Genomic DNA, 27,578 nt, shown 5'->3' on the forward strand with positions numbered 1-27,578 from the left:
CAGACCTACCCAATATGCACACAAAATTTCATAAAAATCGGTAAAGCCGTTTCGGAGCAGTTTAGTAACAAACACCGTGACACGAGAATTTTATATATTAGATATACTATATATAGTACACTACATTATGAATAAATATACTGAATTATTTAGCAGAATGTTATAAAAAGGAACCTAAATCTATTTTCAATAGGTCTGCTTTTTTTTACTTTTATAATTAAATTCTTTTTTTTTATGCAACTTAGAATAGCAAATAAGCTGAGAGACTACCTGATAGACAGTAGTAACTTGGATTGTTTGGGTACCTCTGTCCCATTCGTGTTTCTACCGTGAAGCAGTTGTGTTTGCATGGCTGTGTTTCAGTTTGAACGGTGGGATATGGCGTGAATTTACAGGGTGCAGAGGAATAACATCTGAGTGCTCAGGAATGGCAACCAATGGGGGGTATCATGGGCGAAACAGTATACTCTGTTATGTCCATGGTACTGCTCATGTCTATAGGCGACGGTTGCCACTTTCTATTAGGTGAGCTGTCAGCTTGTTTGCCAAGTAAGTTGTATAAAAAAAAAATTATATATGGTAGGGGCTTTATAAACACAATGGAACCCAAAGTAATGATTTTTATCTGTTTGCCCGTTTGTCTGTCTGTCTGTATGTTTGTTAGTCTATACGTTTGTGCACGCTAATCTCAGAAACGGCTTAACCGATATGAACGCGGTTTTCACTAATGCGTTGCGGTTTGCTTCACTTAACATTTAATATTTACTCTATATCAATCGGTTCATAAATAAAAAAGTTAAATTAAAGATCTAAAGTCACGATTAAAAACAACGTAGCTATTTTTAGAAAAAAATCGCCAAACGAGCATTAATGAAACAGCGCATAAAGCTCAAATGTCTGTCGCTGGAACGACGAGTCGCTTTAATCCGACTTTTGGTAAGAGCGAAAAAAAAGGCAATTCCATTCCGGGGACAAACATGCACAATTATAGTCCGAAATAGCACGGGCAGAATTAAGTAAACGGATTCCGGTCGAACGCGGGCGTAACGAGTAATTAAGATAATTTTGTGGGCAGGAATCTAATGTTTCTTCTTGAAATGAAAAAAAATATTATTTATACCCAGATTCTATGCCCTAAATATATAATTATATATACCAGTAGCTAATGTTATTTGTGTGCTGTAAGTGATGCAAATAAATTTAAAATAGATATAGATATATATATATATATATATATTTATATGTATATATATATATATATATATATATATATATATATATATATAGATATATATATATCTATCCAATCGACCTAACACAGTGGCATAGGAAGTAGTGGGTTAAACAGAAACTAAAATAAATATTTACATAAATTACAAATCATAAAATAATAATATGTATATATATATATATATATATATATATATATATATATATATATATATATATATATATATATATGAGCAGTAGCATGGACATAACAGAGTATACTGTTTCGCCCATGATACCCCCATGCGTTGCCATTCCTGAGGACTCAGCTGTTATTCCTATGTATCTTATAAATTTACTGCCATATGCCACCCTTCAAACCGAAACAAATATATATTCTTTATTGCACTAAAACATACAGTAACAACAATAAGTTAATAACAATGTTAGCAAAGGCGAACTTATCTCTAAAAGAGATCTCTTCCAGTCAACCTAACGCAGTGGCATAGGAAGTAGTGAGTGGGCAGTAGTAGTGCTAAACAGAAATTAAAATAAATATTTACATAAATTATAAATATACATATATTACTATAAATCTTTTATTTTTTATTTTTTTATGATGCTGTCATTTCAGTTTTGGTTGTAACGTTTTATGTATTTGTTGTTAAGCGTGTTGAGTCTCCCATCCGGGAAATAGGTATTGGCGACCCGCACGCATGCTAAAGGTAAAGGAGTTAAGGGGCCGCCTGAAAATCAGCGCTATATAGGTACATCTCGCTGGAGCTGTACATATATAGCAACAGCTGAGGCGGCTCCTATTACCAGCAATATTTATTTTTCTTTTTGTTGTTTTAATTTTTTATTTTCTTAATACCGGTAATAAAGGTTATCTATCTATCTATCTATCTAAATACAAAAGAATTGTAAACAGAATTAAATATACCTGTTTCATGAGAAGAAATACAGCTCTACGCTGAACAATAAGAAATGCTAAAATCTTATTTAATATTTAATGCGATTTCCATTTATTTTTGTATTATATCATCCAACCTGTAGACAACATGAAAAGTAAATTATAACTTTTGACCTTGTATTTGATGTTTTTTTATACAACTTAGAATGGCAAACAAAGTGACGGCCCACCTGATGGAAAGTGGTAACCGTCGCCTATAGACATGAGCAGTACTATGGACATAACAGAGTATACCGTTTCGCCCATGATACCGCCCATGCGTTGCCATTCCTGAGGACTCAGGTGTTATTCCTCTGTACCCTGTAAATTCACGCCATATCCCACCCTTCAAACCGAAACACAGCCATGCAAACACAACTGCTTCATATAGAAACACGAATGAGACAGAGGTGGTCAAGCAAACGACTTTTGTACAAAGTCTCCCAAATTGATGAATTGTTTCCATGAGGCCATTCAATCCATTCTAACGTTTGTTCTCTTTTCATAGTAAAAATAAAAGAAAATGTTTTAGACTTACTGATGTGTTTTTTTTTAATAAAATATCCAATTCGTCTGAATTTTCCTTTTATGAATGAATAAATGAAAAACTCTTTATTGTGTCTCTGAAATAATCATACACATTACATAAGCTTTTACCAGAGGGAGACTTTGACTTTGGATAGCTGAAAATCAGTGTTTTGTTCCTTGAACAATGTTCCACGCTGAGCTTCGACCTTTTTGTATTGCAGTAGATCACACGTAATAACACAACTTTATAAATCTTATGTTGTTTTATGTATCTATTCTTATGTACATGTTGTGTGTGATTAGTAACAAACAAATAAACGATATATCTATCTATCTATATACTGGTCAGTATCCGGTTACGCGGACAAAGTCGCGGCTAAAAATTAACTTTTTTTTTCTCCGCAAGAACCATCCTCGTACTTGAAGGAATATTCTAAAAAAAAGAATTAGCGAAATCGGTTCAGCTGTTTTCGAGATTTGCGCTTAACAACACATTCAACGATTCATTTTTAATATTATAGATTAAATATTAGAACTATGCTTAGGTGAATTAAATAAAAAAGTATTTTATGTATTAATCAATCATTACCAGTGAGACAGTCGTAGAATACGAAAACGAAGGGTGGAGGGCAAGGGGGGGGGGGGGTGAACGGAGACTGATGGATCGGTCATCCAATATAATAAATATAAGATAAATGAGAAAAAATTTATTGGTGAAATCAATCAAGATGATATAATTCATGTTCAAAATTAAAGGAGAAATGGTTAAAAAAATAAATTTGACAGCTATGTTTTTTTTTGCTGCGATGGACATTAAAAAGGTATCCAGACAACGATCAACTTAAAGTGAACTTGTTCTTTTATATCATTTTTGGGCATTCAATGTTATGATGGAAATTTCCACCGTTATGCAAAGAAGGCTTAATTGTATTTGTACCTATTTGTTTTTTTTTTTCTTTTTTTTTATACAACTTAGAATGGGAAATAAGCTGACGGCCCACCTGATGTAAAGTGGTAACTGTCGCCTTTAGACATGAGCAGTACCATGGACATAACAGAGTATAATGTTTCGCTTATGATACCCCCCATGCGTTGCCATTCCTGAGGACTCAGGTGTTATTCCTCTGTACCCTGTAAATTCACGCCATATCCCACCCTTCAAACCGAAACACAGCCATGCAAACACAACTGCTTTACGGTAGAAAAACGAATGAGACAGAGGTACCCAAGCAAACGACTTTTGTACAAAGTCTCCCTCTGGTAAGTACAGAGTTATAACACCAAAGTTCTCAAGAATGGCAATGCATGAAGTATACCGTAAGCATCGTAGTACATTTTGTGATAATCACAACTATGCATCCATATGGGCCTTGTTCATATCGTCATAGTCGTAGAATACTGACGGATCTGACAAATGTTACATATATGGACCCGTCAGTATTCTACGACTATGAGGAGATATTCATAAAAAAAAAAAAACGTTTTTGAATTTAGAACACTTTGACCTTTCGAATAGACAATTTAAAAAAAAGGTGAAGCAACATCAAAGCGGGCCTAAAATCCTGCAGTCAGAAGTTTGAAATTTTGCGTTGGTATCGTAGTCGAGTTATAAAGGATTTCCCGGAATTCCCGAGGGTAAAGGAGATAACAGGTTACCCGGGCAAAGTGTAGAGTTAACAGGTTGAAGCCCTGTAATGGTTTAATTGCAAAATAAACGTTAGTTAACTTTAACTTTATTTACATAAAATTACGTTGTAATAACATAAGAGTTTGTATAAATCTTTGTTATATAGATTTTCTAATAAAACTTTGTACAAAAGACGTCTACTTGGGTACCTCCGTCCCATTCGTATTTCTGTGCTTTGTTTTGGTTTATTTTTTTTTTTTTCAATAGATGATAATGGATTAGCAACCTGCGCTAATGGTTTGGAGGGTGGAGTATGGTAATGAGATTGCAGGAAACAGAAACATGACAATTTAGTCCTCAAGAATGACAACGCATGAAGGGTATCATGGGTGAAACAGCATACTCTGTTATGTCCATGGTACTGCTCATGTCTATAGGCGACGGTTACCACTTTCCATCAGGTGGGCCGTCAGCTTGTTTGCTATTTTAAGTTGTATAGAAATAAAAAAAATACTTTTTATAAAGTACAGGACTGCAGGTACTTACCAAAATCATCAACTGTGATATAATTTGCAAAAATATAATTTTTGATTGTAGCTTGGTAGCTTTTTCTTTCTTTCTATCAATACGAAGTTTTTGATAGTCATTTTATCCATTAATTTATATCTATTATAATATAAATAAATATAATATAAACCTATTTGCAATGTGTATACGAGCATGCACATACATACAAGAGGACTTGAAGATCTATATCAAAGAGCTATGTGTCAACCTCGCACCGCTTAGATTTTTTTAATTAATCAATATATATATATATATATATATATATATATATATATATATATATATATATATATATATATATATATATATATATATATATATATATATATATATATGCGGGACACCACTGAATGATGATAGGTTACGATGAAAAGACAGGTCAGTTGGCTCATCGTGAGGAATACGCCTAGAATAAAGCACGATGACTTCTAGAGGGGACCACGTGGAGGTCGACCTAATGGAATATATTGCTAGCAATGGGACTGATAGTTCGCATTACTAACAAACCCTGCCCTCCCTCTTCAAATATATCTCTCTGTCGTACTTTGAACTGGTTTCTCTGATTCTGATCTAAGATTTTATTTACTTTGCCTATTCACGAAAAGAGAGGAATAAATGAGCATGAATAATTTACAGAATTTTTTTTTTATAATAATACGTATTTATATGAATGTAACTTATAGTATGATAGTATTACTTAATTTTAGACATCAATAGCAAGTTTCCGTAGTGTAGCGGTTATCACGTGTGCTTCACACGCACAAGGTCCCCGGTTCGATCCCGGGCGGAAACATAGCTTTTTGCATAATTGAGAACTATTTTTTAGTATTTTTTAAGTTTTAAAAACCTGTTTTTACCATTTTTTTTCTAAATTATGGATTATAAAATGCTTGTCTTAATATATCACAATTCTTATGATTCATCGTAGTACAAATACGTAGATAAAATGTTCAAGTTACATCCTGTTTTGTTAAAAATATTAAAAAAAATATATACAATAATTTTACTATTACTATTAGGACAGTGGCGCCTTCTGGTGTTAACATTTTTTAGGCAGATTTCGTTATACTATATATTCGAAAATTGATGGGGAGACTAAGATCGTTGGTGACGGAGATCTAACAGTCCCATTGCTAGCAATGTACCCTATCAGGTCGACGTCCATACGATTCCCCCTGGAAACCCTCTTGGTTAATTCTTTTTGAATTTATCACTATTGAGCAACTGTCCTGCTTTCATCTTCACCTATCATCACACATTGGTGCCCCGCCAGCGTATACCTATAAATCAACATTACTATGTTTTTTTTTTATAAATGGATGATAATGGAATGGTTATCCCACCTACGCTAACGGTATACATGGGGGGGAAGGGATTGTTAGTAATGGAGACTAAGAATCCAATTGCTAGCGATATACCCAACCAGGTCGACCTCCTCGCGGTTCTCTCTGGAAACTATCATGGTTAATTCCTGATGAATTCATCATGATGGGCTAACTGACCTGTTTTCATTCTCACCTATCACCCTTCACTGGTGCTCCGCCAGCGTATCCCGTTAGCGCAGGCAGAGTTACCATACCATTTTCACCCATCAAAAAAAAATTGACCCATTGCTAGGAATACACCCTATCAGATTGACATCCACGCGATTCCTCCTGGAAACCCTCGTAGTTAATTCTAGTGGAATTTGTCACGATGGGCTAACTGACCTGCTTTCATCATCACCCATCATCCCTCACTGGTGCCCCACCAGCGTATACCGATAGCACAGGTGAAGTGACCATTTCATCATCACCCATTAAAAAAAACTGTTTTTAGATGCATTACTCAAACCATGTACGTAATGTAATTAGATTGCAACCTAGCTGTATCACATATCGTCATAGTCGTAGAATACTGACGGATCTGACGAATTTTACATATATAGATCCGTCAGTATTCTACGACTATGACGAAATGTAACTATTAATAAAAAAAAAATGGTTATGATCTGTTTTGTCTAATAAGTAAAAAAAAAACCGAACCATCTGCTTGTTTGCCATTCCAAGCTGCAAATATATGTAGTATTTTTTATTTTATTTTTGAAGTTTTATCGAAATTTCCTTCCTTTCTTTTCCTTGGGTGTCGACTAAGGAAATTTCACCGTCTAGGGATGAACAGCAGCGTTCCCCTTAAAACATCACCAAAGCCTAACTTCGGTTACCAATTCCCCTGCCAAGCGTGGCAACTACTGGCAAACCCACCAATAGGGAGGCCTATGTTCAGCAGTGGACAGTTTTATTTTTTTTAATGGATGATAATGGGATGGTAACCCCGCCCGCCCCCGGCACCAGTGAGATGACAGGTGAGAATGAAAAAGCAGGTTAATTAGCCCATTGTGATGAATTCACTTGGAATTCAGCACGATGGTTTCCAGGGAGGACCACGTGGAGGTCGACCTTTTTGGGCATACTGCTAACAATGAGACTGGTAGTCCGCATTATTAACCCCCCCCCCCCCGCAGTGGACAGTTTAAGGCTGTAATTATGATGATACATGATGTGGTACTTTAATAAAAAAAAGACGTGTGGCAGTCGGGGACTGCCGCGGTAAAGCTATTGTATAGCATTTTTTATCAACTTATACAATTTTATAATTATTTATTTTATTTATGCAGTATTTTAACTATATGGGTGTGTGTTTATGTGTATAAAAGAGGGCTACTTTTAAAATCGCTCATTTCAAAATCCAAAATTTAGGTTATGTATTTTTATAGCAGTATTGTATATAAATTCAAAAACAAAAACACTGCATTTGTGATAATAAATAAAATGTATTTATATAGATTACTCACTCATTTTCTTTCACTATTTTTTCATTACTTTCTTCATTAATAAATGCACTTTGTTTATTCATATTTAATATTAAAACACTTTATACACAAATTTTACGCGTACAGCTATTCACTGTTGGACATAGATGATAGATACCTATACACCTATATACATTCTCACAACAGCTGCTTACGTATTCGTCCAATTCCGGAGCAGCTCGCAAAAAGCACGCTGTCTCACCTAGCATTGTATCTAAAAGAGATAGAATCAGTTATGAGCAGTCAGCAGCTAGTCTACACGCATACGTCTACTCGCACGCACACAAACACCGTGCCGAAGTCTGCCGAACTGAAACGACGTTAGACGATGCACGGCTTCCGTCCTCGCACCGCTCTGCCGCCGTAAGAGTGGGGGGTGTTAGGTTCCATTTCCGTTACGGAATTTTTACATTCGGTCTCCGCGCTCAAGGCCCGCGATAAAAGCTATACAATAGCTTAAAAAAACATAGCTTTATAAAAATACTCAACTTTATTGGAACAACTCTTAACAAAAAATTACCTTTTCTTACATAAAACAATACCAAAATACTTAAATACATTGTCTTGGTAAAATAAAACAATTTTACACATACAAAAACCATGGCTGAATCGCAAACTAATAAACCCATTCAACAATTCCAAACAATTATATGCTTTCCTACAATATTTATTCAGTATCATTAATTTGCATTTAAAGTTAACATTTTTATTATAACACTTAATAAAATACTGGCCAGATACATGCGGGCAGCGGCCGGCAAAAGTTGTATGAAAATGCATATCTGTCGTGAGGAAGAAGCAGGTCAGTTAGCCCATCGTGACGAATTCAACAGGAATTGTTCACGATAGTTTCCAGGGGGAACCACGTGGAGGTCGACCTAATAGGGCATATTGCTAGCAATGGGGCTATCAAACTCCTTTGCTAACAATGCCTTTCTCCCCTGAACGGTGGAATTAGAAAGGGTGGCAGTCACATTATAGGGTACAGAGGCATAGCACCATAGTCCTGGGGGGAAGGGATTGTTAGTAATGGGAAGGTTAGTCCCCATTGCTATCAATGTAGCCTATCAGGTCGACCTCCACGCTGTTCCCTCTGGAAACTATCGTGACTAATTTATCGTTGAATTCGTCACGATGGGCTAACTGACCTGCCTTTTCATACTCACCTGTCATCTCTCACTGGTACCTCGCCAGTGTATACCGACAGCGCAGGCAGGGTTACCATGCCATTTTCACCCATAAAAAAAATATAGAGTACAGAGGAATAACACCGTAGTCCTCAGTAAATAGGTAGTTTTACGTGTAATAATTTGTACATACAAGAACCTCTTATATCGTCAAAAGAAACTAGAACATATCAGTCGGGAATATTATTATTTCAATATATATTTATTTATTTATAGCAACACCAACAGCATATTGCATTATAATATATATAACAAACATTAAATACAATACAATATTAATACACATACCATAACAAAATATCAGTGTTTTGCTTTTTGAGAGCGAAGTAATAAACTGATATAATATACATTTTCTCAAACATGCTTGGATATGTGAGCATTATTTTGACAATCTTTTTAGAGATAAACCAAAATTGCCGTACTGGCCAGATACATGCGGGCAGAAGTTGTATGAAAATCCATATCTGTCGTGTTTTGCGGCCAGATAAATTACTATGTAAACTCATATCTGTCCTGTAATTTAAAAATGGAATGACCTTTTACTTCGAAACATGGCTACCAAGGAGATAACTAATAAAAGGTTTTATTTAAATTTCGAACTGGTTTGCAAACAGAAAGCTGTTTATTGAAAAAAAAATCAAAGGAACATAATGGCACGTGAAAAAATATTATTGTTCGTTATTCCTCATTGAACTTAAAAAGTAAAATTATGTTTTTGATTTTTGCGCATTGTTTGAGAAAAGTACTATATAAGCCTTGGCCACAACTAGGCATTGATGGACTCACGTATATGTGCCTCGGCTACGCCTCGGGCCACATTTGCACATTCGTCCATCAATGCTTCAGTTGCTGGCCGCCGCAGTAATGTACTATTTCAATGTATTTTAAATTATGCACACCAAATTGTGACGAAATTGTACGAATAAGTAGACCTGCTTTTTTTTCGAGGCATTTGTGTGGAGACACTCTGTCTATATAATCTAAAACTAAAGCAATTAAATTATAAAATCGATCATTTAAATTAATTAATTAATTTAATTTCAAACTGTTTATAATTACTCCTCTCTATCCAGGTTGCCTGCAAGAGAAGAGACTTTGTACAAAAGTTGATTGCTTGAGTACCTCTGTCTCATTCGTGTTTCTACCGTGAAGCAGTTGTATTTGCATAGCTGTGTTTCGGTTTGAAGGGTGGGATATGGCGTGAATTTACAGGGTACAAAGGAATAACATCTGAGTCCACAGGAATGGCAACGCATGGGGGGTATCATGGGCGAAACAGTATACTCTGTTATGTCCATGGTACTGCTTATGTCTATAGGCGATGGTTACCACTTTCCATCAGGTGGGCCGTCAGCTTGTTTGCCATTCTAAGTTGTATAATAAAAAAAAAATGTCTGTATGTTTAAGAATTATTTTTTGTACATATATCATTAAATTTATAAAACGTTCATAGGCTACGGTAACCGCTTACCATCAGGTGGGCCGTATGCTTGTTTGCCACCACAGTGGTATAAAAAAAAATTTATAAAACATTTCATGTACGTATGAGAACACCATATGTAAACTGTACATTTTAAACCTTGTTGGCATAAAAAAAAATACATTATCGAAACACCTACTACAGTACGTTTACGAGTGTATCTCAGGTGTGACCGAAAGGGTGATCCGCTGGCGCCCCCTAACGACGTCGATACGCAAACTGCCGCTCGAGTTCTCCAACATCATGTAGATGTCGCTGGCGCTGTGCACTGGTTTACCGTTTATATGCGTTACTATATCACCCGGTTGCAGACCACCACTGTAAAATAAGAAATAATTTACATTTATAGAATACTGCTGATTTGCCCCGGCGTCGCACGGATAAATAGACAGAAAGATACATTTGTATTTTATATTAAAGTCAATATATTAGCTTTAATATAAAATTGGCGTGTGGTCCCGGCATAGAATAGGCCACCCCTTCCTTTCCCGTGGGTGTCGTAAGAGGCGACTAAGGGAGGGCGAGGTTTGGACAGCAGCGTCCCTCTTAAAACATCTCTAAAGCCTGACTGCGGTTGCCAATCCGCCTGCCAAGCGTGGCAACTACTGACAAAACCCCCCAAGGTGGAGGGTTATGTACAGCAGTGGACAGTTAAGCTGTACAAACTGAAACACAGCAATGCAAACACAACAGCTTCAAAGTAGAAACATGAATGGGACAGAGGTACCCAAGCAGACGACTTTTTTAGTCTCCCACTGGTACGCTATTGGTGGGATGGTGAAAAATCAATCAGTTTGATCCACTATGATGAATTCATCAGTATTTAACCACGATGGCACCTATATACACCTAAGTCCTCAGGAATGGCGACGCACGGGGGGTATCATGGGCGAAACAGTATACTCTGTTATGTCTATGGTACTGCTCATGTGTATAGGCGACGGTTACCACTTTCCATCAGGTGAGCCGTCAGCTTGTTTGATATTCTAAGTTACATAAAAAAAAACTATCTTGAGGTCATACTTCGCCTCTGTACCCTGTAATTTCACTGCCATATCCCACCCTACAAACCAATGCACAGTCATACAAGAACGACTGTTTGTTAGCATAACCACAGGTTGGACTGAGGTACACAAGCTAAGGGCAACATAACCTTCAAGAAAAGAGCATATTCCTTTTTAAAAGGCCGGCAGCACACCTGCAATGCCGTTGGTGTTGTGGGTGATCATGGGCGGCGGTAATCACTTACTATCAGGTGAGCCGCATGCTCGTTTGCCCCCTGTGTTGTAAACAAAAAATAAAGACTGTTGTACAAAGTCTGTCTTTGTTTTAACAAGTAGTTAATATTATTACTTGTACGCTGGTGATCCGATGATGACCTTCCACACGAGTATCCCATGCTCGATGTCTGTGGGCATCTGAAAATAGTAAAATAATAAAATAGTAGGCAGTAAAGAATTTTTTTATGCAAATTAGAATGGCAAACAAGCTGACCACCCAAGCCCACTTGATGTAGAGTGGTAACCGTCCCTATAGACATGAGCAGTACGGACACGGACATAACAGAGTATACTGTATCGCCCATGATATGCCATGCATTGCCATTCCTGAGCACTCAGGTGTTATTCCTCTGTACCCTGTAAATTCACTGTCATATCCCACCCTTCAAACCGAAACACAGCCATGCAAACACAACTGCTTCACGGTTGAAACACGAATGGGACAGAGGTGTCCAAGCAAAAGACTTTTGTACAAAGTCTCCCTTTGGTAAAATATATCTTTTCAGATAAAAAAAAAAAACATTTTCCAAGTCGGTTTGTAACTGACGGAGTTATAAGGAAAAAAAAAATCCAACCGAAATGAGAACTATCTTGTTTTCAAAGTTGATTAATAATTAATAAAATATTTTTTTTTGAGTAATAAGTTACATAATCGACACAAAGACCCTTAAAAAAAAATAGGGGGTTGATATTAGAAACATATCTATAATAAAACAACTTGGTTGAATGTTTTTTTTTTGATGGGTGAAAATGGTATGGTAACCCCGCCTGCGCTAACGGGATACGCTGGCGGAGCACCAGTGAAGGGTGATAGATGAGAATGAAAACAGGTCAGTTAGCCCATCATGATGAATTCATCAGGAATTAACCATGATAGTTTCCAAGGAGAACCGCGAGGAGGTCGACCTGGTTGGGTATATTGCTAGCAATGGGATTCTCAGTCTCCATTACTAACAATCCCTTTCCCCCCTGGTTGAATGGTTATGAACCAGAAGATATTTTTTAACCACAGACAAGCATGGTCTCATACATAGACAATATAGACTATACACATTGACACAAATATACACCAAAAGATGTCGCCATTCTTACATTTTGACATTCTTTACAACAATATCCTTACCTCTGGATTCCTCAATCTAAGCTCCATTAATATATTCGGCGACAGAGTCAGCATCGTGATGCCGAGATATCGCTTCGACACTTGAGGTGGCTTCGTTTTTCCTGAAATCATTTGAATTATTAATACTATCAGCACCATTTCACCATGAAATAATCATTTTCAGATCACCATCATCATCATATCGGGCGTTAACTGTCGCCGGTTACCACTTACCATCAGGTGGGCCGTCAGCTTTTTTGCCAACCTAAGTTGCATAAAAAAAAAAAAACAGGAAGATTACTGAATTCATCTCTTATTTATTTCTTGTAACAAACTGACCAGTATTCTGATTAAACAATATCGAAATGCAAATTAATATTATTATATCTTTAAATTTACTAAATAACTCACACGCCATAGACGTACGTATGTCGACCAAATAGGCGACGTACTGAAGAAGGGCCAAATTAAAAGTACCCGTAACCGGCGAGCGTGTATGAAAAGATTGATGAATGTGGAAGAAGCGAAAGAGGTTTGTTTTGAATCGAAGCATTTGGCGTTCCATTGTTTCTGCCTACCCTAATGGGAGACAGGCGTGACAGATATGTATATATGTAATTAACTTAATAACCGAATAATAATCACAGACACACGCCTGCTTGATCAAGCGCCGAACGGAAGAGACAAAATCATAGACAATCCTAATTACATTTTTTATTAGACCAAAGGGAGGGAGACTTTGTACAAAAGTCGATAACCTCTGTCCCATTCGTGTTTCAACCGTGAAGCAGTTGTGTTTGCATGGCTGTGTTTCGGTTTGAAGGGTGGGATATGTGAATTTACTGGGTACAGAGGAATAACATCTAAGTCCTCAGGAATGGCAACGCATGGGGGGTATCATGGGCGAAACAGTATACTCTGTTATGTTCGCGGTACTACTGATGTCTATAGGCGACGGTTACCACTTTCCATCAGGTGGGCCGTCAGCTTGTTTGCCATTCTAAATTGTATAAAAAAAAAATACTAGACCAAAGACTATAAGAAACAGATCCTGCCCATTGGGAATAAATTATGATAAATTGAAGTAAATATAAAAATGAGAGTTTAGACATATCAAAGCATATAAAATTACATAAACAACTTACTCTTAGCTAGGAACTCCTTCACGTAATCGATGGGTATGGCGAAGGAAATGCCCGAGGTGACCTTCATGCTATTGATGCCAATCGCCTCACCGTCCAAATTCACTAATGGGCCACCGCTGTTGCCGAATGTGATGGGCGCGTCCGTCTGTATGTACACCATGTCTTTACCTGAAACGTGAACGTGAAATTGGACAGAATTAATACTAACTTAAGTATATTTTTGTTTCGCAAAAAAACATCTAATTTTTTTATACAACTTAGAATGGCAAACAAGCTGACGGCCCACCTGATGGAAAGTGGTAACCGTCGCCTATAGACATGAGCAGTACCGTGGACATAACAGAGTATACTGTTTCGCCCATGATACCCCCATGTGTTGCCATTCCTGAGGACTCAGGTGTTATTCCTCTGTACCCAGTAAATTCACGCCATATCCCACCCTTCAAACTGAAACACAGCCATGCAAACACAACTGCTTCACGGTTGAAACACGAATTTTGTAAAATCTTCCATAAAAACCATTAAACTTACTATTAAAAAAAATGCCACAAATTTAGTTCTAAATGTATTAGGCTAACTAATACACTGGCGGGGCACCAGTGAGGGATGATAGGCGAGAATGAAAAGGCAGGTCACGATAGTTTCCAGGAGGAATGCGAGGAGGTGGACCTGACAGGGTGTACTGCTAACAATGAAGCTACTAATCCCCATTTTTAACAATCCATTATCCGTTATCTGTTTTGTACATTATATGTATAGACTGCAATAAAAAATATAAACCTGCTTAAATTGCAAACATCTTGAGTTATAGGATATTTTTTATCAGGATAAGAAATAGGAACAGGTTTACGGTGGTGATTTATAAAAACAACAATCTAATATATATATATATATATATATATATATATATATATATATATATATATATATATATATATATATATATATATATATGTGTGTGTGTGTGTGTATATGTATATATATGCCTTAATGTATTACTATAATTGTCACATATTTTTCACCACATCTGCCCTTCATACGCTTTCTGTTTTTACCCAATAATTAGCTGGTAGAGAATGCCATATGGCATTAAGCTCGCCACTTGTACAAAGTTTTATTGTGCAATAAAGAATAAATAAATAATTATCGAAGTGGAACCTTACCCACCCCGCAAACCGAGCTCTTCACTGGCCCTCTGCGTGGAGCTGACCACGCCGGCGGTCACTGTGTTACTGAGGGATAGCGGGCTGCCCATCGCCACCACCTGCGAACATACATTCACCAAAGTTACAACAATCATATTCAAGTGAACTAAATTTGTAGCATTTTTTTTTTAATAGTAACTTCAATGGTTTTTATGGGAGATTTTACAAAATTCGTGTTTCAACCGTGAAGCAGTTGTGTTTGCATGGCTGTGTTTCGCCTTGAAGGGTGGGATATGGTCGTGAATTTACTGGGTACAGAGGAATAACATCTGAGTCCTCAGGAATGGCAACGCATGGGGGTATCATGAGCAAAACAAACTGTTATGTCCATGGTACTGCTCATGTCTATGTCGATGTCACCACTTTCCATCAGGTGGGCCATCAGCTTGTTTGCCATTTTAAGTTGTATAAAAAAAATCACATTTCTTTTTTATTTCCTTCTGACGTTGTTGAAAGAAATATATATAAATTATACTGACATAAGACATATAATACAACTAAAATATATTTTAATTACTAGCATATCAGCTGTAGCATGGGCGTACAGTCCCGGCATAGAATAGGACACCCTTTCCTTTGGGTGTCATAAGAGGTGACTAAGAGAGCTTATGGTAGAGGAATGGGCAGTAGAGTCCCTCTTACAACACCAACAAAAGTCCAACTGCAGTTGCCAAACTGCATGTCAAGTGTGGCAACTACTGGTCCCCCCTTGCTCCCCCCAGCTGTATCCCTTTTAAAACATCTCTAAAGCCTGACCAGTTGCCTATCCATCTGCCAAGCATGGCAACTATTGGTAAAACCCACCAAGGGGGAGGCTTACATCTAACAGTAAACAGTTAAAGGCTGTAAGACAATGGGACTGGTAGTTTGCATTTCTAACAATCCCCTCCCCTCTCTCCACCCTCATCAAATAGTACGACGACGTTAATTGTTCACAATATAAAGTACAAACCCACTCGCCAGGCTTGATGTCGGCCGAAGAGCCAAGCTTCATGGTCGGCAGCCCGTTGACAGGGATTCGGAGCGTAGCCAGATCTGACTTTAGATCTACATCCTCCACTATGCCAGTGTGGGTGGAACCATCCTGTAATGTGTGATAATCTTAATATATATTACCGTGAAGCAGTTGTGTTTGCATGGCTGTGTTTCGGTTTGAAGGGTGGGATATGACAGTGAATTTACTGGGTACAGAGGAATAACACCTGAGTGCTCAGGAATGACAACGCATGGGGTGTATCATGGGCGTAACAGTATACTTTGTTATGTCCATGGTATTGCTCATGTCTATAGGCGACGGTTACTACTTTCCATCAGCCTGTTTGCCATTCTAAGTTGTACGAAAAAAAAAAAATATATATATATATATATAAATCCCATGTCATATTCATTCATATTAAAGTCCATCCGTAATTTTCAAGAATTTATATAAATATATATTCTTTTTTCCTACCTAAGAAATAGGATAGATTATTTTGGTTTAAATACATACCATACACTATGATATATTTGATGTACTGAGAGTAAAACATAAATCAATAAGTTTTTTTTTTAATGGATGATAATGGAATGTTAACCCCACCTATGCTATCAGAGTATGCTGGTGGAGTAAAGGAGTAAGGGATGATAGGTGAGCATGAAGCAGGTCAGTTGGCCTATTATGACTAATTTAACAATCAAATTAATAACAATATTTTCCAGGGGGAACAGCATAGTGGTCGACCTAATATACCCTATATTGCTAGCAATGAGATTGTTGATTCGCATTACTACAAATTGCCTCTCCTCCCTAAATAAATCAGTTTGCTTTATAATCTCAACTTGAATGCATTCTTTAATCAACATTTAAGCCTGTATCTAACCACCGCTGGACATAGACTTCCCCAATGCCTTCCACTTCATACAGAATTGTATATAGTGGATGGTGTTAGGCAAAATATATAATTTATTTGGAAAAGAACATAAGCATGATATCTTGTTTAGAAATTAAAATGTGAAATGTGAATGTGAAAAAGACTCCATTTTCCACGCTTAGCCTCTCACTTGGGCCATTGTGCGTATAGAAATTAAAATTAAATTTATTATTAAATTATTACTGAAAATTGGATTAAATGTTTGAATATTTAGTATTCAATATACAGCAGTGCAGGTACCAGCATAGAATAGGGCACCCTTCCTTTCCCGTGGGTATCATAAGTGGTGACCAAGGGAGCTTATGGTAGAGGAATGGGCAGCAGAGTCCCTTTTAACACACCAACAAAAGTCCAACTGCAGTTGCCAACCCGCACGTCAAGCGTGGCAACTACCGGTCCCCCCTTATGGGGGAGACTATGTTCAGCGGTGGCTTGTTAATGGCTGATACAACAAATATAGATTAGAATAAAACCTGGTGTATAGATGGGCCATGTCTTTAATTAACATATAAGTTATAAACATATACACTTTAAACAAATATGGTTTACTTACACATAATAAAACAAGATTGCATAATAAAAACCAATAATGAACAAAAGTAAATACATACCATGAGTTTCACGCTAACAATCGAGTTCGGTTTGTTCACGACAACGTGAGCATTAGTCAATATAAGTCCATCTTCTTTCACAATAAAACCTGAACCATTGGACAGAGTTATGGGTCGGCCACTGAACAAGTCTACACGGCGTCCGTCTTTGATTTCTATGTACACCACAGCCGGCGCAGACACAGCGACTACATCAGCAATGAAATTATACTTCTCGCGTCTACCTTTCAAGTCATTTATTACAGTTGCAGCGTAAATTTTCTCTTTAAAACTAACATAACCTATAACACCTGCAGCGAATGCAAAAACACCGCCTAAATATTTTTTTTTACTGTCCCATCGTTTGCTATCACTATTGAACGTTGATATTAATCTGCTCGAACATCTATAATTTACTTTTAAAATTGGTTGTTTTATAAAAATGCGAGAAAATCTCGCAGCGATAGACATTTTTGATAAACAGAAAGTAATCACTTCGTTATTTAGGCGTCAACACTGCCTTGATATCTGATAGATTTGAAAATTCAATCTATGTAACCATCTAGAAATATCAACACAATAAAGTAATTTAATATTCATACTGTTGTATCCTATTTATAATATAAACGGTATAAAATATCGATATTGAGAGGCACAGTAAAAAATTAGCCAATTTATAGAGTAAAATTTTTAAATTGCGAACTGGTTGCATAAATTACATCAAAGTTTTTCTTCCAAGTGAAGTTTCATGCACTGATTTGATTATTTTAAAGATTTGTGTTGAATGACAGCCTGCTAATGATTGATCAAATGAATGAAATATCAGCTGAGTGACAACAACATACAAGGGAAGGGGCGTCAGTTTATCATTTTCAATAACAGTTATTAACGGTAGTTATAACAAATATTTATTTATCGACTTTAATAACGCTTCAATACTGTGCTAATTAGTGATTTTATAAATTTATATTTTATGCATAACTAGCTTTTATTCCCAACTTTGTACACGTAGATTTTTTATTTAACAACACACTTTTAGATAATTTATGAAGATTAAATATATGCCACATTTTAAGTTAGATATTCAAAAACAAGACAGTGAAAACTAATGCAATTGAGCGCAATCGAGAAACTGCTGCAGTAGTTTCTGCGTCATGCTGGAACAAACATACAGACAGACAGACAAACAAAAACACCAGGCCAGTTACAATTTTATTATTTTTATAAGGACACATAACAATAATATTTATAAGACGAAAAGCAATTAAAAAATTATACACGAAATGGAGAAACTAATGTACTATGAACTCTTCATTGCCAGTAGTAGTACAGACGGGCGAGTCTTGAATTTAATAAGTTACTTGAGTTGATCCATCCTAATGGGATATATGATACAATACCATTTGTATGTTAGACACTTGATTATATATTTAAATATATTATTATCAATGCATTTTTCATCTCCGTAAAAATTTTAAAAGTAATTTTTTAATAGTTCCACCGTGAAATTAAGAATTGGGAAAACACTTTTAGCCGAAATGATCTATTTTGATAAATACTATTTTTGATAATTGTGATAATAATGATACATATATTTGCAAATAGGTCTGCCTGTTACCGTTTTAACGTACTGACCCCCGATTAAAAAGGATATAGTTTATCCTTTTAAGTAAAGATTTCTAATAATTCTAGTACATATAAATATTTACATATTTAACTAGCTTTTTGCCCGCTATTTCGTAAATGTGGTTTTCAAAAGTAGATAAAACGATAAAACAAACTACATATAGATGGCATATCAAGTAAAAACATACACCGGTTTTTAAATTAGACATTTAAGAACGCAACTGTGTAAACGGTATTCAGACAAAAAAACCTTCTAAAATACATAATTTTGGTTTTTATTACGCCAATTAAGACTATAAATTGGTTGTCTGTAAGAGATTGCTTTTAGCGATAAGACCGCCTTTTGTATATGCACATTCTGTATAAATACTCCTTGTATACATCTCTACTGTGCGCAATAAAGAGTTTATTATTATTATTATTATTAAATTTTCCTTAAATATCTCCTATGTACAGACAACGTCCAGTTACTAATTTAAATACATTAGTAATATCACGGTTTCAAAATATTTCGATTGCAAAAGGTCTCAAAATAACAAAACATAAAATGGTATACTGCGATATTTATTTTCAACAAAGAAATGCGTGTTCATCGAATCATATAAAAATTCAAATTACACTTAATTAAATTAATTAAAATTACTTTAATATTAACTAATTACATATAAGATATACAATTGAACTTACAGCTAAGTTATAAAACTAGAAACATTAGCAGTTTCGTTATTGATTATAAATGATATGTATTAAAAATTCACATTTCTAAAAATAGGAACTATACTATAACTTGTTTTAGGTAAATACAAGTATTGTCTATTTTACAATTAATTTTCAATATATAAGCATTATTTATATACAATTATATTCTGACAAAACATATAAATCTATACCTGAACTTCAAGTAGCCACTTTAACCATTATTATGTACTATGTTACGTATTAAGTTTAAAACCTGTGCAAAAGTAGACTTTTGTCCTTGGCGGACATTTTAAAACATACATAAAAGTGGCTTCCAAAGATTAGAAATCATACCTACTGTAAGACACCCCCATTCCAACAATAAAATTTACATTTATATTAGAAACAGAGATTATTGTTATACTCTTGTCCTTGGTTGGCAAAATCGCTCATCTGCACAAGTCTTTATAGGTATTTCTCAACAGCAATTTATTTTAAAATTCGTCAAAAATATAACAAAATATTACTTAATTAACTTATTTCGATTCGATTACAATTTTAATATAACAACATAAAATCAATTTAACGACTTGTTATTATAACGCATCTACGTTTTTTCAGATCATTGCACTCTCTTTTATTTTCTCAAAAAAAAAAAAGTTTAAACGACTTAAAATAAATATACGTACATATAGACACTTTCTATAATGCTTAATATTTCATTAATAATTAACAAATCCGAACAATAACAGGTGTGAAAATATTTTTTACGTTTATTCACTGATTAACATTGAAATAGCCAATTTCGAAATATAATTTAATAAAATAACAGTTATATAACGTAAAAACAAATAGTAAAAATGATAACAACAAAACTAGTGAAATGACAAACCTAATGATAAACTTATAAATATAAATAAATATCATAATTATGTAAGTTTTGAAATTGTGGTAATTACATATCAAAATTTGAAAACATCCATTTATCTCCTTGTTCATAATAACGTAAATCCTCTAATAAACCTATTTTAGCTATTGAGCTATTTTATCTCTAGTGCTAAGTTTTCGTTGTGAAATTTCTCAGTTTTTTTCACTATGTGAACATTTGGTGAGAAAAACTGAGAAGTTTGAATGAATGATATTGAATGAATGAATGAATAAAAAGAGTGTAATAGTTAAAATAAGTGCAGGTTTTATTTTTTATGAATGCATGTTAACATATTCAGTGTTCGATTGAAATAAATTGGTGAGCGTACGGCTGACTATCTAGTTCCTCGACTTATTAACGAACTACCCACCGATGTATGGGATAACATTACTATTAGCAACATCAAATGTAAATTGAAACGATACTTCTTGCATGGTTTTAATACTAAGTACATTCAAATTATTTAATTTGAATGTACTTAGTATGAATATAAACCTACGTGGTTTCTGAATGCTAATGTAACATAATTTCTGTAACTTTGTAATTTTATTGATAATAAAAAAAAAAGTATAGTTATACATATTCATAAAAAATTAAAACCTTCCGCAAATGAGAATTTAGTAAAAAAGAGACAATACAGTTCAATAGCTAAAATAGGTTTATGAGAAGTTTGAGGTTTTTGTGAATAAGGAATATATATGTATATATATATATATATATTATAATATAATAAAATATTTATATTTTTATTTTTTTAATTTCATACGTATATTTTATCAAATATAAATTTGTGCAATGCGTAAATAAACTTTGATTTTAGAAAATGCACCTACTCATTTATATACAAGTATGCACATATATCCCCTGCTTTGTTATTCAGAACATAAACCTACGTGTACAATGGATAATATATCATAGCCCTTAACATTATGTATACCTTAAATATAGGCAAAGTATACAATTTATATACTATTACGTATGTATATATATAAGTATTTGACACAGAAGAGAAGCCTTAAAATATTTATACTTACATGTAAATACCAACTAAGTTACTATAGATATTTTTATAGATATAAAATATATCATTAATAGCTTATAAATATATCGCCTCAGGTCAGTCAGCGCGAGATATTGTTTGACAGAGCCCATATCGTCATAGTCGTAGAATACTGACGGATCTGACAAATATTATATATAAAGATCCGTCAGTATTCTACGACTTTGACGATATATGGTATACGCCGTGTGGTCCCGGCATAGAATGGGCCACCCCTTCCTTTATTCTAGGTTCACACTTTATTTTCTAAGTTGCTAAGTTAATAATTAATAATTCTAATATTTTTGATTTTTAATGCAACTTAGAATAGCAAACAACCTGACGGTCCATCTGATGGAAAGCGGTAACCGTCGCCTATAGACATGAAAAGTAACATGGACGTAACAGAGTATACTGTTTCGCCCATGATACCCCCATGCGTTGCCATTCCTAAGGACTCAGCTGTTATTCCTCTGTACCCTGTAAATTCACTGCCATATCCATATCCTACCCTTCAAACCGAAACACAGCCATGCAAACAGAACTGCTTCACGGTTGAAACACGAAAGGGACAGAGAGGTCCAAGCAAACGACTTTTGTACAAAACCCCTTCTGGTATATGTATATTTACACACACATTAATAAATCGTAGTGTGTGTTTAATGTGAAATGTGATCTATAAAAAAATTTAGCTGTTTTCCAAGAAGGGTTCAGAAAGGAGAAAGTCAATTCAATTTAATTCCAGCTGGTCCAATTGTCACAGCCACACAACTGTCCATCTTCAAAATGTCTACCGTTCACTTTGGAATCACCAATTGATCCGTTCTCACCGTTTAAACAATTCGTTACATTCAAGTTATCCTTCCCTCGGTATGTGTATAGAACGTCGCAGAATATGGTGTCGTCCCTCGGCAGTACATAGTTGGCTTGCTTTGCAGCGATCCAAGCTGCGCCCATCGCACTCGACACACGTAGTCTGACGAACTCCAGTTCTAAATTTAACTGCAAAAAAAAATATATATATATATAAGACAAGGTACAAACGAGCTTGCGGCTCAATTGTCATTTTTTTTATGCAACTTAGAATGGCAAACAAGCTGACGGCTCACCTGATGGAAAGTGGTAACAGTCGCCTATAGACATGAGCAGTACCATGGACATAACATGGGAACTATCACGGGCGAAACAGTATACTCTGTTATGTCCATGGCACTGCTCATGTCTATAGGCGACGGTTACCACTTTCCATCAGGTGGGCCGTCAGCTTGTTTGCCATTCAAAGCTGTATAAAAAAAATAGTATACTGTTTCGCCCATGATACCCACCACGCGTTGCCATTCCTGAAGAGTCAGGTGTTATTCCTCTGTACCCTGTAAAATGACTGCTATATCTAACCCTTCAAAACGAAACACAGCCATGAAGGTATCCAAGCAAACAACTATTGTACAAAGTCTCCCTCTGGTAAAACTAATAATAATAAATAATTAAAAATAATTATTTAGTAATAAAAAATAATAATATAGAGGTATTATCTATTATGAAACATCACTGCTCTGTAAAGGTCAAATCATGAATTAAATACAAATTAGATATAAATATTTATAAAACCATACCGAGGTCATATATTATATGTATATACATAATTATAAAAATCTGATATAGAAGACTGTCATCATTGTGTTCTTTTGTATCTGATATTTATATGTTGTATTTAACGTGTGTATGTATGTGTATATGTATGTGTATGTATATGTATGTATGTATATATATATATATATGTGTGTGTGTGTATGTATGTATGTATATATATGTATGTATGTGTGTATATGTATAATTATTTATATTTATTTTAATTTCTGTTTAGCACTACTACTGCCCACTCACTACTTCCTATGCCACTGCGTTAGGTTGACTGGAAGAAATCTCTTTTAGAGATAAGTTCGCCTAACATTGCTTATTGTTGTTAATATTGCAATAAAGAATATATATATATATATATATATATATATATATATATATATATATATATATATATATATATATATATATATATATATATATATATATATATATATACTACAGAAGTAAACAGAGCGTATCTAAGTCGACATTTTTGAATTTGTTAAACGATCGAAATGTTTTTATCCTTAAATATTCTATGTAGTTACCTTTCAGCTCCTCAAAGGTTGACTGTAAGAGATCTCTCTATGGGATAAGTCCGCCATTGTATATATTTTTTTGATGGCTGAAAATGGTATGGTAACCCCGCCTGCGCTAACGGGATACGCTGGCGGAGCACCGGTGAAGGGTGATAGATGAGAATGAAAACAGGCCAGTTAGCCCATCATGATGATTTCATCAGGAATTAACCATGATAGTTTCCAGGTGGAACCGCGAGGGGGTCGACCTGGTTGGGTATATTGCTAGCAATGGGATTCTCAGTCTTCATTACTAACAATCCCTCTCCCCCACGCCATTGTCAATTAAATCTTTTAATGTGTCTAATGTAAATAATGTATAATAAATATTTTACAATATTTTGTTCGTAATACAAACTAACAGTCGCATTGCTAACTATGTACTCAGTCAGGTCGACCTCCATGTGGTCCCCTCAGGAAACTATCGTGCTGAATTTCAAGTGTATCACGATTGACTAACTGACCTTGAATTTCCATCCTCACCTGTCATCCTTCACTGGTGCAGCGCCAGTGTATACCGATAGCGCTGGCGGGGTTAGCATACCATTACCATATATATATATATATATATATATATATATATATATATATATATATATGTACCTATCCCAATAATGTAATGTAGTTCGTGATTCACTGCTCATTCCAAAGGTTGACTGGTAGAGAATGCTACTAGCATTAAATCCGCCTTTTGTGGGGGAAAGGGATTGTTAGCAATGGAGTTTGACAACCCCATTGCTAGCAATATGCCCTATTAGGTCGACCTCCACGTAGTTCCCCCTGGAAACCATCGTGACAATTCTTGTTGAATTCGTCACGACGGGCTAACTGACCTGCTTCATCCTTCACCTATCATCCTTCACTGGTGCCGCGCCGGTGTATACCGATAGCGCAGGTGGGGTTAATATTCCATTATCATTCATAAAAAAAAAAAAAACCTTTTGTACCTTATTTTCATTTCGTCAATAAAGTTATTTAAATAAATAAAAAAAAAAATAAAAAAAAAAGACTTGATTTTTCTTTAAACTCTATATCATGCAAACTCCAATATACTCACTTTTTGATCAGTCAACTCCTTGAGCACTCCAGGTTTTAGCACCTCCCAACTCTTCCATACGGACCCTACACAAACTATCCTAACTTTTCCAGTAGCTTTAGGAGCTAAAGCCATTATGTGGGCCGCTATAGCACTGCCAGCTTCGGCGAAGAGGTGGCATGACAACGCGTCTCCTTGGAAAGCCAGTTCCGACAGTTTTGCTGTTAGACCTGAAAATGAGTGATTCAATTTTCAATATTATGTATATCAATCGCCGTGTGGTCCCGTGGTCCCGACATAGAATAGGCCACCCCTTCCTTTCCCGTGGGTGTTGTAAGAGGAAACTAAGCGAGGGTGAACGATGGGCGGCAGCGTCCCTCTTAAAACATCTCTAGAAACAACTGCAGTTGCCAGCCCGCCTGCCAAGCGTGGCAACTACTGGCAAAACTCCCCTTATGGGGAAGGCTTATGTCCAGCAGTGGACAGTGAACTGCTGTAATAATTATAATAATAATAATTTATACCAATATTATAAAGAGAAAAGAGTTGATTATTGTATGTTTGTTTTTAATGGATAGACTCAAAAATTGCCCTAACGATTTTAAAAAATTTTCACCTATTAAAAGCTACATTATCAAAAAGTAAGATAGGCTATGTATTATTAAAAAAAAATAGACTAGAGATCCCTACGAAAATCACAATAATGTAACAGAAGGTATTAAAAATTAGTCTATTAAAGCTAATATTTATATAAATACTAACTTATCTTTCTGTCTATCTAAAAGTGTTCTGGAATGATAAAAAAAGCTACGACGGGGCAGCTGAGAAACCTACAACGCGGACTTTCAAGCTCCGAGTGGAAACGGGAGGGGCAAGGATTGCAGGACCCCTTCCTGAATACTTAACAATTTTTTGGTGACCGCCAGTTTTTTTTAGGCAGATTTTTTGTCACAGGGGGCAAACGAGCATGTGGTTCACCTGATAGTAAGTGACTACCGCCGCCCATGATCAACCACGACACCAACGGCATTGCAGGTGTGCTGCCGGTGAGGTTTTGGTACAAATTTCAGATATTCTGGTTTCTGGTTTTTAAGTTTTTCAATAGATGACAATGAAATGGTAACCCCGCCTGCGCTAACGGTATACGCTGGCGGGGCACTAGTGTAGAATGATAGATGAGGATGAAAGCAGATCAGTTAGCCCATCGTGATGAATACGCCTGGAATTCAGCACGACGGTTTCCAGGGGGAAGTACGTGGAGGTCGACCTGACAAGGTATATTGCTAGCAATGGGTCTGGTAGTCTGCATTACTAACAATCCCTTCCCGTTTGGTTTTTGAGTTTGGTCCAGGAATTTGTCAAAGGAAGTCTTCACGAGTTATCTTTATGAGTAACCTTTAATGAATGAAAATGGAATGGTGGAATTGCTTTGTGCTAAGTTTAATCCCTCTTTCCCCCAATAATAATAATAATATTTATTTAATTAGACTACATAAGGCCCATTTTGTTAGTTATAAATTGACTTAACCTATGTTAGTAAATGAGCGGTCATAACGCTCTTGCATTGATAACCTGTCCCACCCAATATTTTAGGATGGGACATTTCACTTTATCAGCAATTGTCTTCAGGACACTGTTTGAGCTAACACGCGCCCTACCCAACAGCGAAACAATTCGTTTGCGCTGTCGTGCAAACATGTGTGACGCAGTACAGCGACGAGGTAGCCCTCACAGTGCCCTCAAGGCATTATTATATTGGACTCGAAGAGCATTGTAAGTTTTTTGGTTACAGTTGACCCACAAGCTACTCGTGTAGAACACCTGACAAAAATCTTTAAACAGGGTTATTTTTACTTGTTTTGTACACCTAGCAAACCTGCGAGCCAACATGCTACTTTTAACTGCCAATGGCCTTATTTCGTGTTCTATGTCCAGGTCATCTTTCAAAGTACTTGCAATAACGTGACCAAGATATTTAAAATCAGTTACCACTGCAAGTACATTTCCATTAAGTGATATAGGAGGCACATACTTCGATTTTTTATTTACAGATACAAATGTCATAATTACATTTTTGCTAGAATTATATACCAGACCATGACCTTTTTCGCGTAAGTATATTAGAGTAATATCAGATGCCTGTAACCAATGGGAGTACTCACCAGCATACCGGGATTTGTCGAAGTCTTTATACGCGTGACGGAGTAGATCGTCTTGTTTCTGGATATTGAAATGCTCCCTGATCGCCTCCCACACGTTGTGGATGGGATGAGGAGACGGCCGAAGTCCGTCCATCTGGTCGAAAGCCTTTTTCACCGCACGATGGGCGATCCAGTACGCTGAGAATAGTTTTGTGCAACTTGTAATGGCAAATATGCTGACGGTCCAGATGGAAAGTAGCCACTATTTCGCCCATTCAGATGAACAGCACCATGGACAT

At 35.8% G+C, this 27,578-nt stretch overlaps 1 protein-coding gene and 1 non-coding gene across 2 annotated transcripts in view; one reads left to right on the forward strand and one right to left on the reverse strand.

Moving 5' to 3' along the window:
* The first annotated feature begins 5,603 nt into the window (after positions 1-5,603).
* On the forward strand, positions 5,604-5,676 carry Trnav-cac (transfer RNA valine (anticodon CAC)). The gene has a single exon. It is a non-coding gene; the product is annotated as a tRNA-Val (tRNA).
* Positions 5,677-9,227: 3,551 nt separating this feature from the next.
* Positions 9,228-27,578, reverse strand: part of LOC113519587 (serine protease HTRA2, mitochondrial-like) — a 39,404-nt gene continuing 21,053 nt past the window's right edge. The window contains exons 5-14 of the mRNA XM_052896910.1: positions 27,301-27,477; positions 25,160-25,368; positions 22,656-22,906; positions 17,655-17,958; positions 16,086-16,217; positions 15,096-15,192; positions 13,929-14,096; positions 12,805-12,905; positions 11,755-11,819; positions 9,228-10,719 (exon numbers count right to left, since the gene is read on the reverse strand). Of these exons, the coding sequence (XP_052752870.1) occupies positions 10,551-10,719; positions 11,755-11,819; positions 12,805-12,905; positions 13,929-14,096; positions 15,096-15,192; positions 16,086-16,217; positions 17,655-17,958; positions 22,656-22,906; positions 25,160-25,368; positions 27,301-27,477 (1,673 nt within the window). The 3' untranslated portion in view covers positions 9,228-10,550. The remainder of the gene's footprint in view (positions 10,720-11,754; positions 11,820-12,804; positions 12,906-13,928; positions 14,097-15,095; positions 15,193-16,085; positions 16,218-17,654; positions 17,959-22,655; positions 22,907-25,159; positions 25,369-27,300; positions 27,478-27,578) is intronic.

Source organism: Galleria mellonella, unplaced genomic scaffold (assembly GCF_026898425.1).
Source record: "Galleria mellonella isolate WM207_F2 unplaced genomic scaffold, CSIRO_AGI_GalMel_v1 utg35, whole genome shotgun sequence".
Classification (NCBI taxonomy): Eukaryota; Metazoa; Arthropoda; class Insecta; order Lepidoptera; family Pyralidae; genus Galleria; species Galleria mellonella.